This window comes from Psittacula echo (assembly GCF_963264785.1).
Source record: "Psittacula echo genome assembly, chromosome: 4".
NCBI lineage: Eukaryota > Metazoa > Chordata > Aves > Psittaciformes > Psittacidae > Psittacula > Psittacula echo.
Genome location: NC_137738.1, coordinates 88,698,144 through 88,713,756, shown reverse-complemented (window position 1 = coordinate 88,713,756; position 15,613 = coordinate 88,698,144). Strand labels below are relative to the sequence as shown.

Below are 15,613 nucleotides of genomic sequence, written 5' to 3'. Positions count from 1 at the left end.
CACTTTTTCTCTGTATCTTAATTATCTTTAAAAAGGTTTAATGCTGCACATTCACAAATGATACTGAAGTAGGATGAAAGCATGAGGGAAACCCAAAGGTGCTTATGTTGAAGAAATGCGTCTGTAAGTAATATGGCATCCTTATATTTTTCAAGATTAATCACAATACATATTTTCACTCAATTTTTGTTGAATTCCTGAAGCACACAAGAAACATACCAGGTACTATGTCCTCTGACACTATTAGTGATTCACAAAATGTTGCTTAGATCACACAATGAGCTGCACTGACTTCAGAGATCTCTCAATTCATAAACTTAACTTTAAATACACGCATTTCAGTGCATAAAGAAAATCTAGAAGGCTGTTTAAGAAACTAGATTGACTCAATAGAGAATGCAAGAGTCTTCTCAAAGTCATCCAGATGTATTTTTCCTTCTTCGCACATTAACTGGACATAACTATAGTCATGACTGTAAAGATGGACTGGCTCCAACTTGCTCTATTTATCTAAGACAGACAGTTTGGCATTTTAAATCTATGTTTTAAACACAACTATATTAACCCAAACATTGAAAACTACCTCCCACAGGGGAGGACTCCTCACACTCTTCCCCTGTTCCAGCATGGGGTCCCTCCCACAGCAGACAGGTCTCCATGGACTTCTCCAACATGAGTCCTGCCCATGGGCTGCAGTTCTTCATGAACTACTCCAGCGTGCACCCTGCACTTCCACAGGGTGCAGACCATCAGGAACAGACTGCTCCACCATGGGTCTTTTGCAGGGTCACAGGTCCTGCAGCAAATCTGCTCCAGTGTGGACTCCTCTCTCCATGGGGCCACAGCTCCTGCCAGGAGCCTGCTCCAGTGTGGGCTTCTCACAGGTTCACAGACTCCTTCAGGAATCCCCCTGCTCCGCAATGGACCTACACGGGCTGCAGGGGCACAGGCTGCCTCACCATGGTCTGCACCATGGGCTGCAGGGGAATCTCTGCTCCAGTGCCTGAAGCACCTACTCCTGTCCACCTTTACTGACCTGGGTGTCTGCAGGGCTGTTTCTTTCACATACTCTCTGGCTGCAATTGCTGTTGCACAGTAACTTTTTCCCCTTCTTAAATTATCCCAAGCACCCTACTACTGTCACTGATGGGCTTGGCCTTGATCACCAGTGGGTCTGTCTTGGAGCTGGCTGGCATTGGCTCTGTTGGATATAGGGGAAGCTTCTAGCAGCTTCTCACAGAAGCCAAACCTAGCTTCCTTGCTACCAAAAGCTTGCTACACAAACACTATATAGGCAGGGAGCACAGGTTTGGAGAGATAATAATGAGCATTATGTGAATTAATAAGAAGGATATCCAGCGGTGCTACAGAAATTGCCACTGATCCTCCTGATTATGAATGCCTTAATGGCAGAATGAATCTCCTGCTGAGTCACAGAAGATCAGTGAATAAAAATGCTACTCTGAGAATAGGCTATGGGACTGTTGAAAAGCTGAGGCCATCCTGCAGAAAAGTATTTTAGCTGGCACTTTGTATAGCTGCATAATATACAGCATTGTATCTGCAAAGTTAAAACAAGATAAATATGGGTTGGCCTGGGAAGTCAGAACTGTTTTCTCTTCAGCTTGGACTGTACAAAGAATAACATGAACTATAATAGTGCACAGGCACCAGAAGCATCACCAGGAAAGACTCTGTCTTTCACCCAAGCATCTGAGTGAGAACTGGACATAGCAGTCTTTACGATTTGGCATATTGCAACACATGCCTGGAATTGATACCAAGAATTACCTAGGACAATGTACAAGCTAGCAATGTGTTCCATCTACTGTACCAGATAGGATCCTGTAGACAAAATAATGCTGTGTTTTTCTTGTAACACTGGAATGATTAGTAAATTCATGGGCAGGGATCCTATCCGAAAAATCTGATGTGTGCAAGAGGTGGGGATAAAGACCAAACAGGTGTGTTGGTCAAAAAGCAACTCCTTTTGCCACTTAGAAGTGATAATAGGAGAGAATTTGGGAAACCATGATTTATAGCAACATATTGGCACTCCTGTGTTCAAAAGTGAAAATTATTTATTTTGTTCCATATAAAAAGCATGTTGTTTTGGATGGGAAAACTGGCGGAAGGGAGAATACAAAAAAATCCTAATCCTTTACGAAATAAACACAATTAACTAAATGTGATTTCTTGCTGCTCTGTGACACAGGAACTCTATTCGCAGAAAGGACTAAGCATCATGAGAGGGAAAGAACCATAGATTGGGAGCAGACAAATTTTCCTTGAAGTTTTGAGTAAAAATTGTCAGGGAAATTAAGAAGAATCATCATCCAAAATTACACGTGAATAGCAGAATCCCAGCTGGAAAAAGGTAATCAAGTCAGATTCCACTATGGAAAAACCCTGAAGTGATGGACATTTCTAACCATATATATATACTTCCCATTTTTAGTGTCACATCTAGTATTGTGCTACAATGAAACAGGATTTTTGCTGTTCCATTACTGTTTTTTTCTTCTCCTACACTTTATCTATCTGTATCTGTTTGTGATTTCCTCTCTCTCTCTCTCTCTCTCCATTAATTTTCATTCAGTATGAGTTTCCCTTAAGGGCAGTTCTCTCACCCCATTCTGAACTTTATTCTCAGATGATCATCAAGTGTATAATTATATCTGGAATTATGACCATTTATAGAGATTTTACAGTTAGTAGTAAAGCACACTTAAAACATGAGACATGAATTGCTATAACTTCAACCTTTCTTCAGATGAAATGTTTTAATTCTAAAAGAGTTGGAAAATATTGAACAGGAAAATTGTAGCTCAGATTAGCTTGTAGATAGTGCAGCAGAGAGAGCCCACAGGAATGGTTATCAAGATAAATTTGTACTAGAGAAAAATACTTCCAGTTTTACATTCAGTTCTTCATCATTTGATTTTACCTTTATAGAAAAATACTCAAAGTAAGGAAGAAAAATTGGAACATTAATAGTGTTAAGTACTTTAAAGTTTTGCCTTTTTAAGAAAAATCATGACAACTAAGATGTGACTATAACAAAAGCAAAGACTTTTTTTTTAATGTATTTTCTGAAAATTTGAAAGTGAAACATTATTACTGTCATTTATTACTTGGGATACTTGCCTAACCACAGCTGTAAGTCCCTCGAGTTTGAAAATAAAAGTAAAAATACTCAAGCATCTCACATGGACAGAATTTAGAAATAGGTAACAATGAATGAGAAGCAAAAGCAACAGTTATGACCATGAGTAAGTTATATTTTATAAAAAATAAAAATAAAAATTCTACTAGCCATGCACAACTAACACTTCCTTAAGAGTCAGTGAAAAGCAATTTAAAAATTGCAAAAGTATGTTTTTTTCTGGGAATATGGTCAGTAGTGTTAGAAACTCTATGTGTAAAATCAATCTAAACTTGAAAACATGATAATGACCATGAGGATGATAAAGGGGCTGGAGCACTTCCCATATGAAGACAGGCTGAGAAAGTTGGGGCTGTTCAGCCTGGAGAAGATAAGGCTGCGCATAGACTTCATTGCAGCCTGCCAGTATCTGTAGAGGGGCTACAAAGATGCTGGAGAGGGACTTTTCATCAGGGACTGTGGGGACAGGCAGCAACAGGTTCAATCTTAAATGAGGGAAGTTCAGGTTAGATATAATTAAGAAGTTCTTTACTGTGAGGTACTGGAACAGGTTGCCCAGGGAAGTTGTGAATGCTCCATCCCTGGCGGTGTTCAAGGCCAGGCTGGACAGAGCCTTGGGTGACATGTTTTAGTGTGAGGTGTCCCTGCCCATGGCAGAGGGGTTGGAACTAGATGATCTTAAGGTCCTTTCCAACCCTAGCCATTCTATAATTATATATTTTCAGAATTATTGCAATATTTTTTCAGGTAAAGATAGTCATATGCATTTTAAAATTAATTCATCACTAGGTGAATAAATTGACAAAGGAATGCAGCACAATGTAAAAGGAAGATGAATCTGATCACACAATTGCAATATTCTAAGGCATAATGTTAGCTCTAAGACATATGATGTCTTCTGAGATGGCGTTCTGAGCCGAATAACATCATATTAAGTTAGAAAATTTATGAATAAGTAACTTTATCTGAGGAAACAAATTATAATCTGGCATCTTCAATCTTTTTTTTTTTTCCTAAATTATGAAACGAAGTTTCCATTAAATTATATTCTAGTATGCCAAAAAGTTTTAAATGTTGTAGAGATGATAGCTGAAAAACAAACTTGGAGACTAAGGTTGGATGCCAAATGTAGCAGAAACACATGCTTTAAACGGATTACAAGAAAAAAAGAGATGTAGTTCCTAAAATAGCCTTAAAAGTCTCTGGTTCAGAAACCAGTAAGGGAAAGATAAGAACAGTGGAAAGATCAAAAATAGACCTTTTCTGAAATTGCCAAAGGATGTTATTAAACTTCTCATATTATTCCATGTGACATTATCTCCAAGCATAAGGGCTGTTAACATTTCTCTTTCCATCAAATACTCTACACTGTTCTTGACTGCTTCAGTCTTAAAATCAGCTGGATGAGTTTTACTCTTTTTACTAGTATCTTTCAATGCAATGGGAATCTCTGTCACAGTTAAAAGATGTTTTCTGTCTAGCTGCTTGCTTCTCCAGTTTCTATACCAGTTTCTGCGGTAAAAGCAAGCTCCAAATCCAAAGTCCAAAACACCATCCATCTTCAAAGGGACTTCAGGCAGTTCTCTCCTGAACATACTATCTGAATCAAAAAATATTATACAGTTCTTTAATTTCTCTTCATGGAATAATTACCATTGACCTTTTTTTTTCAAGCTGGACTGTAGTGCTAACAAATACAAATAGCAAATTTTGGTAATATTTCATTAGATTTCTGCAGTTCATAAGTGAACAACATTGTCAATCAGAGGGAGGTGAGCGGAAGGAAGAACAGAAACTACACATCAATGACATCCTATGGCCACAGCTGATTCACTCAACTGCTACCTCAACAGATGACAACTCTGGAACAGATGACAACTGGAAAAAAAAGAATGTATTTTTCATACCTTTCTCTATTTAGTCTGGAGTATAAGAATGATAACCATAATATTAGAGGCCCACTGAAATTACAAATAATGATTTTCAGATTTTATATCTACCTTTTTGTTTAATAAACTGCAAAATGCACCCTCTGAAGTATTCATCATAAAACCCTTTAGAGCTGACATTTTATATTTTCACTTAGCTGTTGTGCAAAACTAATTATTGAAAGTTGATCAACTTCACATGCATGGAGAAGAATTTGACCATTAATACACTCTCTGAACACAATTTTTTTTCAGTATCAGGAACTCAATGCACACATTTCTAGACAGAAACATGTATCTATGTATACATATATAAAGCCTCATTTTGGGAAAGTACCTAAGCAACTGCCTAATTCTAGAGCTGTTTCTGATTTTTAGCCAAACCAAAGGAAAGAAATAAAATTTCAAACTGACCTAAAATGGGAATGCTTTGGTTTTCTCTGTAAAGATGAGTCTGGATTCATCAAGCTCTTAAATCCTATTCAAAAAATTAATATAAATTCTACAGCAAAACAAAACTGCTAAGCAAAACTTAAAAATATTTCATCCCAAATTGTCTTCTGTCCAGGAATTATTTATGAACAATTTATTTCATTGTAACAATGAAAATATTACCATCTAATAAAACATTTGGTACCTCATTTTAAGCATATGCCTGTTCAGTTAAATAATCACCTAAAAATTAACCCTTTGCATCCTTCTACCCAAAGAATTAATTTGATTTAGGTCAATAATTTAAGTGTCTTGCTTTAGCATTTAACCCTCAAAACATATTCCAGTAGTATAAATCATCCTAGAACCTCACCTCAAGAATTCATCTACCTATATGCTTCTCACTAAATATACAATGAATGCTACCGGACCTCAAGTATGTTCTCAACTATCAGGTTGAATAAAAACTCCTTCCTGAATCAGGGATCAAAATACTTTCTTTTTACTTGCTGACTGATCTTTAGCAATTCATTAAGGCGTCATTTCTGTTTAGAAGTACTGACTTTTATGGCCTGCCTATTCTTGAGGAGGCAACAATAATAAAAGAAATCCAATATGCTAAGAATATTCTTCTATGACTTCTGAAAATAAATTCAGAACTGGAGGCACTAGTCCAAGGGAGAGAACAATGAGTAGATTCTATCTTCGTTAGCTTTCCAGTAATAATATTGGCAAATACAATTTAAAAAAATATACAAAGTATGAATAATACTAAAAAAACACTGAAGAAATTTGTAAGTGACATTAGGAAACAAGTGTACAGATATTAAATACCATTCAGCTTTAAATGTCTATGTTGAAATAAGACCTTTCTTATGTTCAAAGATGGCCTTGTGTTCAGCCTTCACCTTCATTAGCATAAAGCTTAATGCAAATTTGTGATCTATTCTGACTCCCTTTTAAATGCAAATGCCTCCATTTGGGTTTAAATCATCCTTAATCTCAACCTTGCTGGCTCAGTGGAATGAATCTCCTAGGCTGATGAAGCCAAGGCAGCTGTAGGGATGGAGAACATCAGCTATAAACTAGACCATGCTGTGCAGATTGACTGTAATCTCACATCATGTCCACTAACTTGTTATGACTAGGCTTGGTTACCCCAGTTCTACCACTCTTGCGGATAACTGTAGTCAGCACATTAAAAATACCTATAGGAGAAGTATCACATATGCTTCCATACTAAACAATCTTTGCTTGGCATCTAAGTGTAAATGAAACTGTTAAAAGCCCTCATCAGACTGACACCATGTCCTCCAAACAGATGTTCCTGAATTCAGGCAGCCAGGATATGATATTTGGACACAGTCTGTGTTTGCAGAGCACATGGGTTTAAGCCAAGAATGTTTCAGTGGCTGAATGTCCCAGGTTCATTCCAGTTCTGCCAGGGTATATAGCATCCCCCATCAGAAAGGACTAAACATAAAATAGAGGATTGTTCAATACAGTAGAATGTGAGATATAAGTCAACTTTTATCACAAAGGGCGGAAAAATGCTTTCAAGTTGAGGTCTTAATGAATTTCAGCTCTTAAGAGAAGACCTTTTTTGAAACTGGCAAAATGCAAACTATACCTATTCCACCCAGTTTTATTTAATTTTACTTAAGTATTTTCAGCATGCCTAAGTGAGCTGAACCCACTGTACTGTTTCATTACTGCTGCTTGTATGACTCCACATGTTATATGAGATGAGCAGAGCTCACAGCAATAGCCAGATTACTGCAGCATGTCTCATGAAAATGGAAAGTTGCATCAGAGTGACAAAATGTGACTGCTAACTTGGTAATTCTGCAGATCAGAAATGTGATTGCTTGATGGTTATACAACTAAAATTTCCAATACCATATGCAGAAAGTCATTTGAATGTATGACAAGGATAGATTTTAATGTTCATTTGTTTTTACAGTCCCCACCCTTTAGGTTCCACTAAAGATGCTTTAGTAATTACAAATGGGAGTAACAGACCTGAGAAAGATGTAAACACATGAAAGCTCATTTACCCATATATTGTATCTAAGGATTCTTTTTATGTAGTGGATCTGACAAAATTTCTTACAAATTCAGTGTACAAGTAAACCTGACCTGATGCCTTTCAAAGTTTCAAATATTCAGTTACACATCTCTGAGGATAAGACTACATCTATTTGACTGTAAGCCTTCTACAGTTTTTACCAAAAATAAATTTTTAATGCTAATTCTAACACATACATAAAAATAACACACACCTAGAAGCTCTTAGCAAATCACCAACTCTTGTACAATGTTTGTACAACTATTGTACAATGATAGAGCACAATGTACTCTTAAGCCAGTTTCAAAGGAAAATACAGGAAAAGCAGTACAGTATTAAATAATATTAAAAAACACTAAAGAAAGCATAAATCAGTTTTAGAAAGTCTTACTGAAATGCTTCAATATCAATACTGTCTTTTCATCATCTGGGAGATTATAAATCATGCTGCTAATATGCTTCATTAACTGGATGATTTTATATATGGGTAGCAGAAAAAAATCCTTGTTTTGAAGTGAAGTAATAACCAATAGGATTAAAATTATTCTGTAGCTAATTTTTGACATTACTTTTGATTTTGTAAATGTGTTTGCATTTACTTGTTCTTATTCTGCCTGGCACAGTCACTCAGAAACTAACTTTGCAAAAGATTTGGTGGTATGAAAAAATTTAACCTTTGTTAGAATGAAAGAATCCACAGAAAAATGTAAAAGGCTTAAACTCAGTGATGAGTCATTGGCACTAGCAAAACGTGTTCTTACTTAATACTGCTCAGGAAAATCTCAAGACATTCTTCCTGTGATTTGTAATACATTGCACATTAGTCTCCAACACTGAATGATCACTTAATCTTGTCTTTCGGAAATGCAAAGTTATGCTCTTGAATTGAGTTTCTACATATGTTTCAGTGAACTCATTCAAGAAAAGTCTTATTGAATAGGGTGAACTAGGATAACTTAAACTGGAAGCTATAAACACAGCGATCACAGCCAAGAGGTCTCTAAGCCAGTCAAAAACTGTAAGAATAATATTTATTACCGTTGTGCTACAGAAGTGCTCATGTTGAATAATGAAATAAAATCCAATTGAAATATTCATCCTGTCTCAACAACTGAAGTGCAAATGCCTTCAGCTGCTGCTTAAGGTCAATACCAACAAAATCACTTCTCCTATATCTGAAAAATTTAAGGAACACAAAGTTAGCTGACTACATTCTTTAGGATAGCACAAAGGTTATACAGCTATAAAAAACAAGCAACTCCTTTTTATACTTCTAGCTTTAATACTATAAAATAGTACCGTATCCCAACAAAGTAAGGGTGCAAAAATGATCTTGAAGATTTTCATGTAACACACACTACATTTCACAAAACTATGAGGAGTTGTCAGACTTTTAGAAAATCAGTACTTTAGTCAGTAAGGAGAATTTTAAAATCCTCATAGTAAAATTCCTGATAAGAAATCACTTCTTATCAGGTAACTGATGTATTTTCAAATGTTACATGATACATGAAAGAAAAGTTGCATGATACAACTTTTTTTTATTTTTTAAAATTCAGTATATTTGCTTGAAGCAGCAACTTATTTCATTGCTTGAGTCAAAGCCACCTTTGAAGCTAGCCAATCAGTTTCACTATTATAAGTACCTTGTATAGTGAAAGTCGAATGAAATCACCAATGAAAATTGGTGATTTATTCACACTAGGAAAATACAGAAGTTCAGTCCAATATTTGGTTTGAGATAACTCTGTATGAGTCTCATCTCTCCCTCATGCTTAACATCTCATTTTATACAACATAAATATTTTCCCAGATGTATAAAATATATATATAAGTAGGGAGAAAGAATGCATATATTTTTAAAACGCTTATTTTCCCTTTAATAGTATTGCCAGATTGTTTCTTCTAACATGAAAGCACTAGAATCTTAAAACAGAAATAGTCCCTCAAGTTCATATTTGAGATAAATTTGAACATACCCTCTTCATTACTATTATTTACTAATTAATATGATAATATTGAAGTAATTACTTTTCAAGCAAAATAAGGACTCCCTGAAGAAAACACAGAGGAGAAAACCAAGCACAGCCTGTGAGCTAGTGAAGCACGAGGCTTGCCAAGCAAATGTGCTTAATCTCCACTGCAGCAAATCAGCTGATGATTTCAAAAGATTGTGTCAGTGGCTCTGAGTTGTTTAAGGAGCAGGACATGCACTGAGGGTCACAGTGCAGTGCTCTGTCTTTTCTTGCAGGAAAGGTTAGATGAAATGCGTAGATTTGCTCTAGAGAAGAGAGGAAACACATAGAAGCTTATAACACAAACACATCGAATCTTCAAATATGTCAAAGAATGCCTCAGCAAAGAAAATAACAAACTAGCCCCCACATCCACGTCTAACAGAGAAGAAAACATGACTTTGTTTTTCATCAGCTAAGACCCTTAGTTCACGTTTCAAGGCACTGCCCACCCATGTAAAACTTACTGAAGAGCCCCTTTGTTTTCCAGTGCAGCTCTTCAACTTACCAAAATCTGTCCAAACTCTGACACAGTCCCCCAAAGGTTCCTCTTGCTAGATAAATGTTAGCTTAATACTTAACTGGGGTAGACTACACTGATTTAAATCTTGTGATATCATAACCATAATAAACATTACAAATCACTCTCTGCTTGCAACTAGGCACAGTTAGTCATACCACATAGCAGTGAATTATTGCGTGGGGAAAAAAATATGTCTGGTTTGTATTTTTTTTATATGCTGTGTTATTAAAATTAAGTACATCAGTAGATTTCCTACGTCACAGTTTTGTTTCCAGAAGTAACATTCAATACTTTGTTTACAACTGTCTTACTGCAGTAAAAAATATGTTTTCAGAAACCATTACTTACCAGTAAAATTGCAAGTATAGATCCTAAAGACTTGAAAAGATTTTGAATTCAGCACAAAAGCACATAGACCTTTTGGACATTACAGAATATCTTAAAGATAGTGTAAAGCTGAAAGAGTGAGCCACATGTGTTTTAATTCTCAGTTTAAAGAGAATTTAATTTTTCAAAACAATCCATATATACTACAGTACTGTATAAGTAAATAACATAAATATAAGTTACCTGCTTGGTCTTTAAATATTTTTGATATGACGACAGGCACTTTGTGCTCAGCACCACCCTGTAAAAGACATGTATTAACCATAAGATCTCAATTAAGACTGGAGTGAATTAGCTGTACTGAAAAATTAAAAGAAGAAATGAGAAGGGATCCATACCTTTATGCTTAAGCCCAAGCCACCAACTGGTTGTCTATGAAGTGTAACAGTTCTGTGCTTTAAAAAATTGTAGAAAAAATAAATTTAGGTGAAAACACAATATCTGAATAAGCATATAAGATGGTTTTAAACTTTTTTTTTTTACTTCTAAAAAATTCTTTCTCAGAGATAGCCTAGAATCTAAGTGATCCAGTTCTGAAGTATCATTCAACACCAATTTATAGGCACTTATTTAATTCCTTACCATAGAGAGCAGAATTTGTGTGTGAATTCTGCATGCAGACTTTCAGCATGTTTTTTTTTTTTTTTGTACCGTTTAAGTGATATTCTTCCTAAACAGAAACTTTTTACATGTTTTGCTTTGGGATACGCATTTGCGTAGTTATCATGTATGCACGATACTTAGTCTCATTTTTCAGTCACAAATACCAACATTTTCTAATCCATATCTTCAGACCTTTACCATTTTTTGCAGCATATGCCAAAAGACTTTTAGTGAAAGTCTGCTTCAAATGGCTTTTTTCTTGTGTTTCATATTTAAATGCATACAGAAGAAAACATTTATCAATATTTTTCTACAGCAACCTATCATATGTTTAACAGTATGCTGAATTTGACATTTCATTAGTATGTAAACTCTTGGTGCCTGACAACATAATAATAGCACTTCATCGGCTGACAGTAATTACAGAGTTGTGAGGAACTTTTTTTGTAACATGCTGAACAGCACAGCAGAGAATGCCATCTTTACAGAACTTCCTCAACATATAGGAGGGTATATTTAGATCAGATATTAGGAAAAGGTTAATTCCTGTGAATTAACCTTTGTGAGACACTGGCGCAGGTTGCCCAGAGAAGCTGTGGCTGCCCCATCCCTGGCAGTGTTCAAGGCCAGGTTGGACGAGGCTATGAGCAACATGGTCTAGTGGAAGGTGTCTCTGCCTGGGAAAGGGAGGTTGGAAACAGATGATCTTTAGGGTTCCCTTCCTACCCAAACCATACTGTGATTCTATGATTATTTATTTTTTCCTTTTCAGTAGATAAGAAAATATATATGAGATTACTCCTATATTTATATTTCCTGTTGGGTATTTTACAATTTCACTAATTCAGCACAATATAAATTATTATTTCAGTAGTCAAGCCCACAAATTTCAGATTATATAATTCAGCTTTACTGAAAACTGTGCTAATTCAGATTGTTTCATAGGTTTTCTTCATTTTGAATTGCATCAAAACTTTTTATCTAAATTATTATATGCACTGACAAAGCTCTGATTCAATCTGAATTAGAATATGGGGCTGTTCAGCCTGGAGAAGAGAAGGCTGCAAGGAAACCTCATAGCAGCCTTCCAGTATCTGAAGGGGGCCTATAAGGATGAGGGGGAGGGACTCTTCATTAGGGACTGTAGTGGTAGGACAAGGTTGAATGGGTTAAAACTTAAACAGGGGAATTTAGATTGGATATAAGGAAGAAGTTCTTTACTGCAAAGGTTGAGAGGCACTGGAATGGGTTGCCCAGGGAAGTTGTGAATGCCCCATTCCTGGCGGTGCTCAAGGCCAGGTTGGACAGAGCCTTGGGTGACATAGTTTAGTGTGAGGTATCCCTTGTCCATGGCAGGGGGTTTGGAACTAGATGATTTTAAGGTCCTTTCCAACCCTAACTATTCTATGATTCTATGATTCTATGACTCTACCTTTAAATTCAGTGACTCACTTCCAAGAAAAAATTTCTCTGACATAAATCCTGTCTGCTTGTTTAATTTATGTTTCTTTTCACCTGTGCTTATACCTTGTAAACAAATTATCCCAATATATCCCATAACATAGGGATGATGGAATAAATATTTTGATAGCTTATATTGCTTTAGCATTATCAAACAACAAATACAAAACCATTACGTGGATAGCTTTAGCCATTTTATGAAAGACAAGCAAGGCATTATTAATTGGTTTCTTACATATTCAACTGCCACTAACATGTATTTTCATATGGTTGATAGATACATTTCAAATTATAATACTGACGATATAATTGAGATTGTAGCCCTATGAAGCAATTTCTTTATATAACATTGTAATAATAATTTTTATGATTTCATAGTTCATAGCATCACTTATTTCAGAGCTTCAATATTTCTATGAAAGACACTTTGAAATAAGGTATTTATCATGTACCTCAACATTTCCTTTGTAACAGATATTTTTATTTAGAGCTACATTTGAAAAATGCAAAAAACTCCCTTCCTTTAAAGATACGTAAAAGTAAAATGCCAAAAGCTGAGGATCATCAAGTGTCACAACCAAGATCATCTACACAAGCTGACACAGATAGATTTTTTTTTTGGTTATTCATTTTTAATTTCAACAAGTTGAACAGTATACAATTCCAGGATATTAGAAGAAAACTAATACTGAGTCAATATTGAAAATATATAAATAGAGCCATAGATTTTCATTATATTACAATACTTTAAGGTCAGATAATAATAAATCTGGCAATGAATTATACATTCTATTATGGATTAATGGTAAAACCAATTCACAAGGATTTATGGAGAAATAATTTTAAAGAGGAAAAGTTTCATGGAAAAATCCTTTTCAAATTACGTGAATTTTTGCTACAAGATTTAAAATCTTGATGACAGAGTACTAGCCTTGTAACAACCCTAGCAAGGCATTGATCTGACGCCCTAAAAACACTCGATCAAAAATGTAAAAGAATTTAAAATAATATTGTGTAGTTTAAGCACATGTAAATTGGCTAACTAAAAAAAAAAAAAACAAATAAAAATGTAATTGAGATAAATCAAATATTTAGTGGCTATGCTTCTTGTGGGATAATGACAGTACACAGATTACCTTTAAAAAAAAAAAATCAGTGATCTGAAAAAAAACCTACATTAATTGCAATAAAGTTTTTAGGGACTACACTTCTAATAAGGGTAATGATGGACAGGCTCCAAGCATACAGAACTTTAAGATCATTTAAAATCATCCTTGTAATAAAGAAAACAGCTGAAACAAATAGAGAAAAGCACTCTATCTGCAGAATTTGATCTTACAAGAAAAACTAAACATGAGTCATGAAGACTATGAGAAAAACCTACATTCCTTCAGAAAGCCACGGCCAAAATCACTAGTATAATCCTGCATCATTGGGAGACTGTTAAGAAGGAGCAGAAAGACTAGAAATTATTTCTGCACCTGGCAGTGATTCCCACTTTAAATAATACAGGTAGGTCTGATACGCTCATTTTGAAAATAATGCAAAGAAATTGGAGGGGTAGCAGGCAAGAGCCACAGGAACACCAAATACCTTGAGAGATTTGTGTAGTAGTGAAACAGATGCCAGGAGTTAAATATATTTACCTTTTTCAAAGCACTTTTCAGAGATGATTAAGCACAGTTTTAAAGCATCTTCCTTGGCAGAAGACAAGTAACTCGTACAGACAGATACAGCAAAAATTTCAGTGACTTGAAGTGGAAAACAGACACATCCAGACAAGATTTTAAACTCTGATAGTATGACACACCACAACTAGACTTTTTAAGAAACATTATTCTAGTAGTAACATGGCTTTGAGACCTTACAGTGTACAGCTATTTCTTTCTTCATCCTTATTTAAAGCATAATCTGTCATATTATTTCATGAATACAACTTTAATTTAGTTCTAAACATAGTATTACTAAAATACTTAGGGCTTGTTTTGTCCTAGTAAGAAGTACAATATTTAGGTACATCCACATAAATTAAATTAGTTTCCCAGCCTGCATATATATCCTCATTCTACAGAGCAAGAATGGAGGCACATAAAGACCCAGGGACAACTATTCTGTTCTAGTGAAATGCCTTAATATTTTTTTCTAAGTATTTGTATGAACTTTATCTGTTCAAAGCATCATGTTGACCAGCTGCAGCCTTAGCTTTGAATGTTCAGCATTTTAATCGATTATAATTTCAGATTAGAAGAGATGCACCTAATGCCTGATCCAACAGTGTTAATTTGGCATAATTCTAACTTTCTAATATTTGACTTTGCAACTTCATTTTAAAGGAGGAAATTACTTTTTTTTTGGGGGGTGGGTAAAACCTACAAATTCACATGGCTCACTAGAGGCTAGTTTCCTTTTGGTCCTTCATTTGGACCCTTAAATTCATAAAATAGATGCTCACTACTAAAAAAAAAACAAACAAAAACGTAATTTAGAGAAGAAAATCAAGAAAATCTGTGGGTAATTGAGAGATTTAAAGGAGATTCAACATTAGATATCTGCTGAATTAAATTTCAGGTTTTGTAGGAAAGCATGCTAAACAGTAATTCTCTTTTATCTGACCTCTGCACTCTGTCCCCTCTAACTTATCCTGTTGTCCTATTTCCTTTTCAGGACATTTATTTAATTTTGTTCTTTTTGATCTTGTAACTAAAAATTCAGGAAGATATTTTTCACTTCTTCAAACCAAAGAAGAGACTGTTTGTCTTACAATTCCTGTCTCACAAGCCATGCCTATGCTAAAATAAAGCAGACTGGAGGATTTTCCCCAGCAAAGCAACACAGTAAAACTCCCAACCAGCACTACCAAATTTTCTTTCCTTGAAAACATTATGACTAATACTGCCTAACTGGAACACTACATGACACATGTCATCTCCTGATTTGGTCTGAGGCATTGTTTAAGACAGCTGCAACTGACATTGGCCAAAACCGAGACACAGGGTACACCAACACCCATTATAGACAATTTAGCACAAG

The 15,613-nt window shown here is 35.3% G+C and overlaps 1 protein-coding gene across 1 annotated transcript in view; it reads right to left on the bottom strand.

The window, feature by feature from the left end:
• The window catches only part of SNTG2 (syntrophin gamma 2), a gene marked incomplete at both ends in the record, with an annotated part of 282,638 nt that overhangs the window by 130,794 nt on the left and 136,231 nt on the right, over window positions 1-15,613 (bottom strand). The window contains 2 exons of the mRNA XM_080614918.1: window positions 10,703-10,760; window positions 10,858-10,914. Of these exons, the coding sequence (XP_080471044.1) occupies window positions 10,703-10,760; window positions 10,858-10,914 (115 nt within the window). The remainder of the gene's footprint in view (window positions 1-10,702; window positions 10,761-10,857; window positions 10,915-15,613) is intronic.